This window comes from Saimiri boliviensis, chromosome 17 (assembly GCF_048565385.1).
Source record: "Saimiri boliviensis isolate mSaiBol1 chromosome 17, mSaiBol1.pri, whole genome shotgun sequence".
Taxonomy (NCBI): Eukaryota; Metazoa; Chordata; class Mammalia; order Primates; family Cebidae; genus Saimiri; species Saimiri boliviensis.
Genome location: NC_133465.1, coordinates 33,861,779 through 33,874,353, shown reverse-complemented (window position 1 = coordinate 33,874,353; position 12,575 = coordinate 33,861,779). Strand labels below are relative to the sequence as shown.

The 12,575-nt window shown below is 50.8% G+C and overlaps 1 protein-coding gene across 1 annotated transcript; it reads left to right on the top strand.

Moving 5' to 3' along the window:
- Window positions 1–1,132: 1,132 nt before the first annotated feature.
- On the top strand, window positions 1,133–7,203 carry DYNLL2 (dynein light chain LC8-type 2). Its single transcript, XM_039476565.2, has 3 exons — window positions 1,133–1,413; window positions 4,835–4,973; window positions 6,895–7,203. The coding sequence occupies exons 2-3, from the start codon at window positions 4,842–4,844 to the stop codon at window positions 7,030–7,032; spliced, it is 270 nt and encodes an 89-aa protein (XP_039332499.1). The 5' UTR covers window positions 1,133–1,413; window positions 4,835–4,841; the 3' UTR covers window positions 7,033–7,203.
- Window positions 7,204–12,575: the final 5,372 nt, after the last annotated feature.

Below are 12,575 nucleotides of genomic sequence, written 5' to 3'. Positions count from 1 at the left end.
GTATGAAACAGACCAGAGTGTTTTCCTCTGAGGCTAGTGAAAACCGCAGGCCTGCGGGTCTTTTCTGGTGGTGGGGTGGAGGGAGGGCAGGCAGATTCCCAACCGCACGTTTACACTCACCCTCCCAGCAGTCTCTTCAGCCTCCAAGGGGCTGCTGCCTGGGTGCACCGCAGCCCAGAAGCCGGTCAAGCCCGACCTGCGGGATCTGGCAGGGCTCTCCCCTCTCTGTACTTTGATCCTCTCTTTTATAAAGTGAGGGGTGTGGACGGGGTGCTTTTTAAGGCTCCACAGCTCGGACAGGCTTTAATTGGCACCTCTAGGGACTTCTATTTACTCTTCTGCAGTCCTGGACAGGCAGGGACAGACGACAGGAATGGCTCACTCTCACCCCCATCGCAGAAGGACCCCAAGGCCGTAAATGTGCAAGGACAGCAGAGGCCTGCGCACCAAAACACCCCCCATCAATTGTGCTTCGGCTCTGTCTCCACTGCTCTTGTAGATGAATAACCGGCTGGGCGCCCAGCTGAGAGTTTAGGTCCTTCAGCCTCAAACAACAAAGGCTAAGCTGGAGGAAGCAGGTACCTTTCTGGACGTGAGGGGAGGGAGCCCTGGGGCCCCACGCCTCTCCCACTCCACAGTGCTGGCTGTCCCTCTCCTTCCCACAGATACGGGAGGAGGGAGTGTCCTGCCATTTCCCCTGAGACTAGTGACTTCATCTCCTCCCCTTCCTTTCTCGAAGGTTGGGGTCTCTACCTCAGCCCCTCTGCTCCCTGGATCTGAAATCTCCATCCCCCTCGCCCTTTTTTCTCCTTGGGACTGGGGTCCCCACACCCCTCCTCTCTCGGGGCCACGTCTCTTAATTCCTTCTCAGGCCTGGTCTCTCCAGCCCCGGACGGAGGGGTCGGCATTCCTCTCCTTTCCTAAAGCCACGGCTCCCTCCCCCACCTGCTCCTGCTCCTCCTCCCCGCCCCCTCCCTCCGCCCCGAGGCATTGTGGGAGGAAACAAGATGTGGGGCGAGAGCGGCGCGGGGAGAAGCCCGCAGTGCGGGGCCGGGCAGGCGCAGCCAATGGGGAGCGCGGACGGCGGCGCGCGCGGCGGGGGGGGCGGGGGCGGGGCGCTATTTCACTGGGGGCCGCGCGTCGACCGCTCTCAGCGGCAGAGCGGAGCGGACCTGTGAGGCGCCAGTGCGGAGCGGGCGGGCCGGCGGCGCAAGGCGGAGCGCGGGCGGCCGGCGAAACTCCCAGGGCGGACCGCGGCGGGGAGTTATCGGCCCCGGGCTGCGGGAGCCGGAGACCGCGGCGGCGGCGGCTGCTGCTGCTGCTGGAGGAGCCCAGGGGACACCGCCCCTGCCTGCGCTCTGCCTCGGGCCATCGCTGCTCCCCAGGGGCCCGTGCGGACTCGCCTCCGTGAAGGTGAGCTCTGGGTGGGGGCGTCCCCCGGGTGGCGGCGTCCCCCGGGTGGCCGACCTGTGCCCGTCGCGTGCGGCTCCATGCGCCCCGGCCTCGCCGCGGTGGCCCTGCGGCTTCCTTAGCCGGCTCCAAGGCCTGTAACGGGGCTGGCCCAGCAGCCCTCCGCGTTGACGGTCCGGGCAGCGCCGCGCGCCCCCGCCGCCCCTCCCTCCCGGCGCAGCCCGGTCTGCGCCACTCTCTGCCCCGGCCACCCTCGTGGCGCTGCTGGAGGCCGGGGCTGCAGAGCTGCCCCCGCCCCCGCCCCCCGGGAGTCTCCCAGCGCTGCGTGGAGGCCCCTAGTGTCAGGGGCCGGGGAAGAGGGGGTGGAGAGGGCTCGGGCGTGACGCGGCTCCTCCTGCCGCCACCGCCACCCTCTGGGGCGTCCTTCCTGCAGCGAGGACGCCCAGTCACTCCGGCGCTGTTCCAGGCTGGGCGGGGGAGGGCGGCCGACCGGCCGGGGCCTGCGGACCTGGCCGGCGGCGCGGGCAGGAGATGGAGGGGGGAGGATGCTTCCTTGTTCCCCAGGTGCTGCTCTTCCGGACCGCAACGCACTGGAGGATGGGATGGTGGAGGGATACGGCCCCCTGGGGAGCCCAGAGGGGGAAGTAGCAGTGTGTGTGTGTTGGCAGGTGGGGATGGTGGTCCGTGTCATTTGGGGACTTATCCTTTTTTTGTTGTTGTTGTTGCAAAACCCGGGATAGAGGATGGGGGCTGTCCTGGAGTGCCCTTTGCGCTTTTCACAGGAGCCCTGGCTCGTGACTGAGACGGCTGGCCCGGGGCCCTCTGGCCATCTTCTCCTATTTGGAGGCCCAGGTCCCTTGCTTTTTCCCCAGGAGGGAGGGGCTAGGCTGGACACCTTCCTCTGCTTTGCTCACCGGCACCTTGGACAGGGGTGGTAGGGGTTGGGCTTCACCTCTCTCAGATGCCTGGGGGGTCAGGGGTGAAGAATCGTGCCATTGTAGTCACAAGACCAACATTATGTAACCACAGGCTCTCTCCTGTAGAGTAGGGTGGCTTTTAATTACCGTAACAAAGTTCCTCCTTTGGACTTTGGGAAAGAGGCAGTGGAGCAGGTGAACTGGCAGGCAAAATGGTGCCAATTTCATACTTTCACTTTGCTGTCTAACCAGGCCCCACCCCCACCCCTGGGTTTGTAAACAGTGCCCCCTTCTGAGTGGTAACCTGGAATAGGCCACCAGGTGACACTAGTTTTTCTTCACTTACACAGAGCCTTATAAGAACATTTCTCCCTGTGCTGCTGCTGTTTCTTTGCTCAAACCCATTGAGATTGCCCCATTTATTTCATTTCAGCCATTGGTTTTTGAAATGAAAATGTTGATTTGCCCAAGGTCATGTAGCCAGTCAGTCCTTGAACAGGGCTCTCGGAATCTTTCCTCAGCACCACATGGTGCTCACAGATTCCAGTTGAGGATCTGACTTTCCCTCTCAGGAATGTAGGGGCAGAGGGTGCTGGTCTACCACCCTTTGCTCAACCAGTTTCTGCCGAAGTGGAACCAGCCCTGCTTAGTTTGATAGTGCTAGATGAAGGGGCCTTGGATGTGGTCAAGGGCTGCCTAGCTGGCAGCTGGTGTGTGTGCATTCTGTGCATTTGTTGCAGGCTCAGATGCTAGTGGTGAGTTCTGCTTTCCCTTTCAGCCATCTAGTCCACAGGCCAATGTGAACTCAGAGATCAGGGTGGCCTGGGATGATACCAAGGATCTGTCCTTGAGCACGCAGGCTCCTCTGTAGCCTTGTATTATATACAGCTGGAATGACAGCATCTCTTGTCCATTGGGCTGGGCCACAGAGTGGTGCTTTTAGGGGTGGCGTGATGGGGAGATTGTTACTGCTCCATGTGTTGGGACTGTGGTCAAGGACAAAGGGCTCATCCTCCTCTGTTCTGCATAGTAGCTCACATGCCACCTGTCAGGCAGGTCCTGAGGTTCTCATCCCAGGAAGGGTCTATGCAGGGTCTGCTTGGGAACTCTGGTTGCTGTGGGATGGATGCCATGGTCCTGATAACAGGGATATGAAACAAGGTTCCTAAAATAGTAATTCTTTACCTTTCTTAGGTACTTTTTTGAATCCTTTATCTCCAGGATGTTCCCAAGCCTATGTTTATTTAGGGGAAGAAAGACTTCAGCATTCCTTTGAGGAAAATAATATTGTTCCCTAACATAGTACCTTTCACATCACCTAGTAGGTTAGTACTTTTTGAATGAATGAATAAATTTGACATAAGCACCAAAGAAATGACAAATCAGTGTTGAAGCTGGATCCAAAATCTAGGGCTTTCAAAAATTATATTGAGCTTTAAAGAATGAAATTGTACTGAGGTGAGTAGGGAAGCAGAGGGGAGGATGGGACCAGAGACATGTCCTGTGTGACCGACTGGCTAAGTCTGAGGCTGCCTTCCTACCCTCTACCTCTAAGGGACATCTCAGCCCGGAGTACTTGAGAGAAGGGATAATTATCATTATCTTTGCCCCACAGGGCATTGGTGGCCTGGAATATACCCTACCCCTTTTTGTATAGGGCAGAGGTTGGCAACATTTTTCTGTGAAGGGCCAGATAGGAAGTATTTTTGGCTTTGCAGGCCATACAGTCTGTTGCAGCCACTCAACTCTACCATTGTAGCATGTTCCTGCAAAACTTTATTTTACAAAAACAGGTGGTTGGCTGGATCTGGCTGATGGACAGACAATTCCTTGTAGACTGTCCTTGTCTGCAGATGCTATCATAGAACGTTAGTTAATCCTTAAAACAACTCTCACTAGACAGCTGTCCTCATTGCTAAAATGAAAATAATCAAATGCAAGAAGTCCAAGTGACTTGTCTAAGACTACTAGAGATAAACTCAGGACCAGGAGTCAGGCCTACCGAGTCCTAGTCCATCTTCTTACTGCTACGATGCCAGTGATGTAATAATGGTCATTAAATCAGAGGCTTGTTCTGTTCAAGTGTTAGGATACCTAGTTTATTCTCAGGACAACCCTGCAGTCTCCATTTTACATATGATGACAAAAACACAAAGATAATGTAACTTGTCCAAGGACACAGCTAGTAGATGATACACTGTAATATCATCTTGACTATTAGTGCTGTTCAGAGTATCAGAAGTAAATTTTAGAGTTGGAAAACCTCATTTTACCTATGATAAAAACTGATGATTTATTATGTCGTATTGGCCCTATATTACCCAGGGAGGGAACAATGTCTCTGCTAAAAGCTTAGGAGCGCTCTCTCCTAATGCTTCATGTCTGTGTTTTTTGTTGTGCCCACCCTGTATACTCCCCTCTCCCACTGGGACCCCACACCCAGCAGCTAATGTTCACTGCCCAGAGGATGGTGTTCTGTCAGCCTTACCTCTCTGCTCCTTCTGTAGTGTCACGATGTCTGACCGGAAGGCAGTGATCAAGAACGCAGACATGTCTGAGGACATGCAACAGGATGCTGTTGACTGCGCCACACAGGCCATGGAGAAGTACAACATAGAGAAGGACATTGCTGCTTATATCAAGAAGGTACGCTGGGGGAGCTGGGGGCTGATAGCCAGGGGTGGGGATTGATAGCTGAGCTAACCTCCAGGGAGATCCGGAGCTGGGAACATGAGAAAGCCCATATATCCTATGCAGACAAAACTCTAGGAACTTGCAAAGCAGACAAACTAGTAAGTGATTCTGAATTGCCCAAGCATTGACCTTAAGAGTTGTTAATAGCTCTGTTAAGTATGTGTGTATATGTTTACTTTTATAGATAATTATGCTACTGCAAGATATTGGGGAAGTATAAGATTATGCAGAGAAACTTCAGAATTAAATATTTTTGGCCCAATTCAGAACTATTCAAAATTAAGATCAAGGATATTTGAAAGAGAAAGATGTACAAATTTTCAGGGAACTACATCATTTTAAAGTGGGTATGCCTAGCCTATAATAATCCTCATTGTGTAGGAGGTTTCCTTTTTTTTTTTTTTCCCCCCTTAAAAAGGACTCAGATACTACATCAACCCTTTCTACATTCTTAAGAAAAGGGTGGGCTTGAATATACAATTTTTAAGAAATGGATGAGCAATAATGGGGCCATAGGTTTGGTCTCTGAAAAATTCCTGAGTGAATGGGTGACTGGATATGGTTAACATGGTAAGGAAGCAGCTGAGCCAGAAAGAAAAGGGGTAGTGGGGCCCCCCTGATTCCCAGTCAGGTCCCATATCAGTTGGAGGCATAGTCCCAGTATTTGATATTCTCAGCTCTGGCATCTCAAGAAGGATGTGTAAGAATGGTACAGTCTGGTCCATTGAAGCGGTAGGGTCTCTGAGTTTTACAGAACTGTGTTTTCCTACCCAAATGGGTAGAATGAAAAGAACCTCTGGAGTCCTGAGAGACTTTTTTGGGTGTGGAGCCAAGGGTTGCAGAGCCAGTTGGGACTTCACCTTCTCGCTGTCCTGTGGTTGGAGAGCCAGAAAAATCCTCAGATTTTTTGATCCAGCTCTTATTTTGCTTATGGAGAAATGATAACCAGAGAAGTAACTGGCTCTCCTGTATTACACGAAGTCTAGAGCTAGGATGGAAGCTGGGTTTGGTTTTCATTTTCGTAGTACTTCTTGGAGAGTTGTGTGGTATGGGGGCTGTGAGAAGACCAGATAAGTTGTATGTTGAGCATGTTGAGGGATGGAGCCCCAGAGTTGGCAGCATTGGTGAGCCCATGGTGGGGGGCTCCTGCCCTTTTGTGGACAAGGCAGGATGCCTCTAGAACTGAGTCTGCTGGCTGAGCCACAGGCAGTAGGGAGCTGATTAGCTCACAAAGATTTTCTGTAGTTTTGATGCTGAACTTGTGCGCCTGAGGGAATTGCCTTGATCTCATGGTAGAGGTTGTTGTTCTGGTACATACAGCCCACACAGTGCCAGGCACATGGGAGTGCCTTTAACTTTAATGTCTTATGTAGAACTACCTCCTGATACTCCTGATGTTTGGTCCTGTTTTGCTCTAATGCCTTGGTGTTTAACATTTGGAAATGCTGGTTTAGTAATGTGTGATACAGCAGGTGGTGGCTCCCCATTTGTGCCATGCTATTTGACAAATGGTCCTTTATTCCACTGGCCTCTCTGATTCCCTTTCTGAAGAATCCCAGGGTGGGTTAGGGGTGGTGTGAGTGGGTGGGGTAGCTAGAGGGAGGAGAGATGATCAGAGTGTAGAGTGCTGGAGGCTCAGGGGAGAGAAATAATGGAGCCTTTGTGGTGTTTCATTATTAATGAGGGGAAGAGTGTCCTGGCCAGCCTTAGAACCTGAGCTCCTGAGGTTTGGGGAGCTGAGGTCGAGGGGTGGGGTAAGGGTGATAACAACTAAACGTGTTGGTGCTGGAGTTGCAGGGAGAAACTCCCATTCTGATTTCTCCTTCTCTAGCTACCCTAGTTACCTTGCTTCTCTACCTTTATTCTTTTTTAGGAATTTGACAAGAAATACAACCCTACCTGGCATTGTATCGTGGGCCGAAATTTTGGCAGCTACGTCACACACGAGACAAAGCACTTCATCTATTTTTACTTGGGTCAAGTTGCAATCCTCCTCTTCAAGTCAGGCTAGGTGGCTGTGGTGAAGGTGTCAGTGGCGACGGCAGCGATGGCAAGCAGGCGGCGTTGCTGGGACTGTTTTGCACTGGGGCCAGCATCAGGATGTCCTCTCCAATGGCTGTGCTACTGCATGGACTGTATACTCGATTTCATGTGTATGTTGCAGTAAACAAAACCAAACCTCTTTCTGTTTAGTTGCCTGGGGAAGACGGCTGCTTTATGTTTATTTTTCAAGACTTTAAAAATATTTTTTGGTTGTATTGCACTAGGAAATCTCTCCCATCTCTCCCTTTTCTCTTTCTTTACCTATACAAAATAACAGGCCCTCCACAAAGACTAGGAGGCTGAAAGACTAGGAGGGCTGAGGAAAAGAAATAGGTCTCTGGAGGTGGAACTAAAACTGTGCAGCTGCCTCTTCCTGGCGGTGGATGCTGCTTTGGGAGGGCCAGGGAGTCTGCAGGGGGACAGTGTTGGGATTGTCAAGGAGAAAGGGATAGGAATGAGGTGGAGGGATTGATCTAGTACCAGGGAGAATATTCCACTGAACTGTGATTCAATGGCTTGGGGCAGAGGGGGTGGGGAGGGGATGTGTTCTTTAGGGGCCCCTGAGATGTGTTTGTCTGTGGTGTGTGGGAGTGGGGAGCAGACTTGTCTTGCTGTCTTGTCAGAATTTCTAAGTAAGGGCTGTGTCTTTGTGGATTACCTTCTTTTGTTCTTCCTGCCAGAGATCATGACAGGAGGATGTTGGGGGTAGGATTAGCCTGAATTTTTTTTTTTTTTCTTTACATTCTTCTTGTCTGCTCCCTGCTTAGCCCTCAGTTTTCTCATTCCTCTGGAGTTCTCTTAGAGCAGCCCCTGTTGTTAGTTGGCTGGCAAGGGAATTTCTGGTGACTGTAGTTCCTTAGTTAGGTGTTAGCAATCAAACCAAATCGATATCTCCCTTGATTCTTGTGTGTGTGTGTGTGTGTGTGTGTGTGTGTGTGTGTGTGTGTGTGTCTGTATGTGTATATATATGTGCGGGGTTTGGGGTAGAGGGGAGGGAGGGGGCAGGACAGTGTGGAATCTCTAGGGTGTATGGGTAGGTAGGGGACACAGTTCTAAGTGGGCCTTTATGTTAAAAGCCTCTGGGAATATCTGTTTTGGAAGTAAAGATAGGTGTCCCCTCCTTGCTGTCATCTAGCCCAGACACTCTGCTTGCTCTCTGGCTGTCTGTTCCCTGGGAAGGCTTTAGGAGGACCACCCAGGACAGGATGACCATGCTGCCATCTGCTCTGGAGCTGGGTCTCTGTGCAGAGGGACAGTGACTGGATGGTTATCTCTCTGGTGGGAGGTGAGGATGGAAGTGATAAAGAGCCGAGAGGAGCTTCTGGGGAGCCTCGGGGGAGGTCAGTCTTGCAGTGATGAAGCCAGATAGCAGGAGATGGAACAGGGCTGTGAGGGGAGGAGATTCCAAGGAGGATGCAGGGGAAGTCTTATCTGTTAATGTATTAGGAGTAGGGTGGGGCTTGGGGTGGGGTGGTCATTGCCGTTTGAGCTGCTGATTCTCATGAGTCGCCTTCAAAACTCTCGTGTAGGGTTGACAATGTGGGGGGTGGGGAATCCAACTTATTTTATTTTCAAGTCCATTCTTGGGGCTGGTGGGGAGGCAGGAGAATGCCCCTCCCTAAGCCCTTAGTGTGTGCCGAGCTTGCTTTTTGATGTTGGCAGGGGAGGGGGGACCTGGGTGGTGACTGAGTTCCCTATATCAAACCCTTCAATGGGCACAAAATTGAGTGCTTGATTTTAGGTTTTATTTTTTTATGAATGTCCAAATCTGTTTCTCCCTGCCCTCCCAGACTGTGTGGCCAGTTGAAAGTGTCTAGTTTGTGTTCATCTCTCCCTCATTTCTGGAGCAGGGCCTGAGACCCTGCCACATCTCCTATGCTCTGCATCCACGCCTCTTTTGGACATTAAAGGTTGACTGATGCACCTCTGCGCTGTTTGGGTCTCTTTGGGGGTTAAGGGGTTGACCTGGTGGCAGTGGTGCCACACAGTGGGTGATGGTGGAGGATTCCAGGATGGGGTAGAATGGGGACTGAAGAGAAGACCAGGCACAAGATACTGATTTTCCTGAAGCAACACTTATTTGTGCCTAGGCTTATGCCCCTTAAGTGGAAGAAAACTAGCCAGGAGCACTCACCCTCAAGGGCTCCTGGGTCCTACTGTCCTTGGTGGTGATGACCAGGTGAGCCATATTTTGTGTCTTTGGGATAGTAGCTGCTGCCTTCCTAGCTGCCATCATGGACCTGCCTGAGCTTGGCTTCTTCAACTTTTGCCCAGAGTTCATCTCTTTCATACTCTTCCCCTTCTCTATTTCCCTGAACCTGGGAACTATTTAGCAAAGGGTCTGGCCACTCAGAAATGGAAAGCTGGGAATATTCAGAAAGATGGAGCCACTTTTGGTGGAACCTAAGTGATTCTCGGACTCCTGTTGCCCAGACACAACTTGAGAAATCAGCAGTGCCAAGACTGAGAGTGTCTGCCCACCCCTGACTACACCGTCGTATGGCTGCAATCCTGATGGAGGGGTTAGGGAGCCAGAGGTGCTTTGGTTTCTTTGTGTTAACTGTTTATCTACTCAAAAACATTGAAGAGTTCTTGTATGCCTGGGCTTAGGATGCTGTTCGTACAGTAGAATGAGACAGGCAAGTTCTAGGCTTCTGTGACGTGCAGACTGTTGTGTGTAGAGCAGATATACACACACTGATCAACTTTTTCCAATAGTGATAAATGTGTTATCAAGGGAATGAACTGGGCAATAGGCTATTGAGTGTTAGAGGCAGGTAGATAGGGTTCCTCCAGTTAGGAAGGAGTTTGGCTGATCTTGGCAAGAAGTTCTACATCTGGGGCAGTGAGGTCCTAAGGGATTAAGATTAAAAAAATGGGAGAGACTCTAGAGCCCGAACTTCTGCTACTGCCTTAACTGACATAAGTAATTTGACAGAACTGGAGCTTTGGGAGGGAGAGTGAGGCCACAGTTCACATTTCATCAGGAATGAGTATCTCCAGGGCCAAAGCTCATCTACTTCCTGCCCTGATGAAAGGGGTAGTCCAGTGGCATCTGTGAACAACACATTTCCTGCACAGGTAGGTGCACAGTGCTCATCTGGAAGGCTAATCCTGCAGGGCTTACTGGAGAAGATGAGCCTCCACTCTGTGGGGCCCAGGATAGGAAAAGATGTGAGCATGTGTCACTGAAGGGACTGTGGAAGGCAGATGGAAATTGTGGGATTGTCTCAGAAGAACTGTGGCCATGGGAATGCCAATATCCCTGCATGTATCCTGTTCTCCAGTCTTCTGGGGACTCCCTTTGACTGAACCCAGCCAAATGGCCGATGACAAGGCAGACCCAGGGATGTAGTCTATAGGGTTCAGTCCCCGTCCCTACAGTGAACAGCAGGAAAGAGCAAGGTGGTGACAATCTAAGGGAGGCAAATGGAGAATAACCAGCATGGTAGGGGATCTTCTTTCTTGCTGTGGTGCTGTCGATCTCTGTTCCCTGAACTCTAGTGTCCTCCAGCCTAGACTTAAGGTGTGGCTCCCCACTAAATTATTCCCTCACCTCTTTTAAGTCTTTGCTCAAACATCCTCTTAGCAGAGGGGCCTTCCGACATCCTGTGCAAGATAGCGCCTCTCCTCCATCACTATTAACCTTAATTCCACATAGCACCTGCCAAGTTTGACGTAATTGTTTACTTTCTGGCCTCCGACAACTAGAATATAAACTCTGTGAGAGCATTTTTCTCTTAACTGCTTATCTTGAAGCACACAGTACAGCACCTGTCCTGTAGGAAGTGCTTGATGCATACAGATCAGATTGCTCAAATGGAAAGAGGAGGGTGCGAGCAAGCCTGGGCAGCGCTGGTGCCCCAGGGCAGCCTTGCCTTTCCTGAAGAGAATGGCTGCCTTAGGTCTGGCTCTCCTTGTTGCCCAAGCCCTGCCACCTTAACAGGTGTGAGAGGGTCACTCCCTAAGTGTATTTAAGCCACAGCCCCTCTTGCTTGCCAGTGTGAGAGGGTGAAATAGTGTGTTCATAAAATGCATTTTATTTTTAAAGCATTTCAGTTTATGTTGCTGAAACCTGAGAGCACCCCTCTGAGCTAGACTCAGTAATCATTAGCCACATTTTTGGATAAGCAAACTGAAATCAGAGAGGGTGAGTGACAAGGCCCATGTAGCTGGTGGCATTATTAGGGCTTAGCACTGATGTACAAGGGCTTGACTGGGTTTGGCAGCAGGGGTCTCATGAATACTCTTAAGATGTAGGCCCAGATCTCTTGGGAGTGAATCCCTGATGTTCCCTCTCTTGGGGCTCTGGTTTAGCAGGGACAGCGAGGATACTTTCCTCTCTCCCTCCTCCTTACTCCTCTCTGCTAAGGATTGAGGAGCCACCTCTTCCTCCTTAAGGCCTTTGGGAGAGATGGGTCTTCTGGTCTTAGAAGGGAAAGCAGATGCTCAGAGTTCTGACGTCTTAGGCCTCCCCTGAACAAAAAGCATAGCCCCTTCATTACCCAGTAACAAATATGACCTGTCACCTGTTGAGGTCAGGTGTACCTGTGTGTCTGTCTTTGTGATGTGTGAGGGCTTGGTGTCCACACTAATGTACATGAATATTCCTACCCACAGACTGCTACTGTGCCAATATAGATGTTCCTAAGAAAGGTCAGAGAACCAGCAGAACCCTGGGTTCTGCCTCTCCCTCCTTTTGTCCGGATGAAGGTGTGTAGGTGTGTAGTCTGTGGTGAGGCTGCTGGACACTCCTGTTTCGGGCTTTCTAGAGAGAATCCAAACATGCAAAAACAGTGTGGTAGTGAAAGCAGATGAAATCTAAAATCAGAAGACCTGGAGTCGAATCCCAGCTCCAACACTTACCCACTGGATGAACTTGGACAAGTTACTTGATCTCTCTGATCCTCGATTTCTTCATCTATAAAATCAAATGACATCATATATGTGAAAATGCTTGGAAAAGGGTAATGATGATGATGAAGATGCTGATTATTAGGGTATCTAATAAAGTTGGAGAAATAACAGAATCCCCCCTCACATCCCTATTCCACCACCAGCGTTCTCCCTCCCTGCTCAATTACACCCATGCTATAGGGAAGAAAACGGGGAAGAAACGTGTCTAAGATCACATGGGTGTTCGCAACAATTGGGATGCAGAACTTGATCTGACTCCCAGGCCAGGTTTGATTTTGGTTTGCAGTGGCAGAGAGGACTAATTTATCACTGGGTTCTGAGCCCCCTACTGAACTCTGGATTGCCCTGTACTTGGTGGTGGTGTACGGTTCAGTAGTTTTTAGCATATACACAAACTTGTGCAGCCATCACCACTATGTAATTCCAGAACATTTGGTCACCCTCAAAAGAAACTGTGTACCTGTTTGCAGTCACCCCCCCATTCCCCCTTCTCCCCAGCCCTAGGAAGCCACTGATCTACCTTATTTCTCAATGAATTTGCCTATTCTGGACATTTCATATAAATGGAGTTGTACATGTGGCCTTTTGTTTCTG

Bases quoted from the DNA above. Each gene is read 5' to 3' on its own strand.
- DYNLL2 (XM_039476565.2), top strand. From the start codon at position 4,842: ATGTCTGACCGGAAGGCAGTGATCAAGAACGCAGACATGTCTGAGGAC. The intron at 4,974-6,894 runs GTACGCTGGGGG...ATTCTTTTTTAG, and splicing joins TTGCTGCTTATATCAAGAAG to GAATTTGACAAGAAATACAA.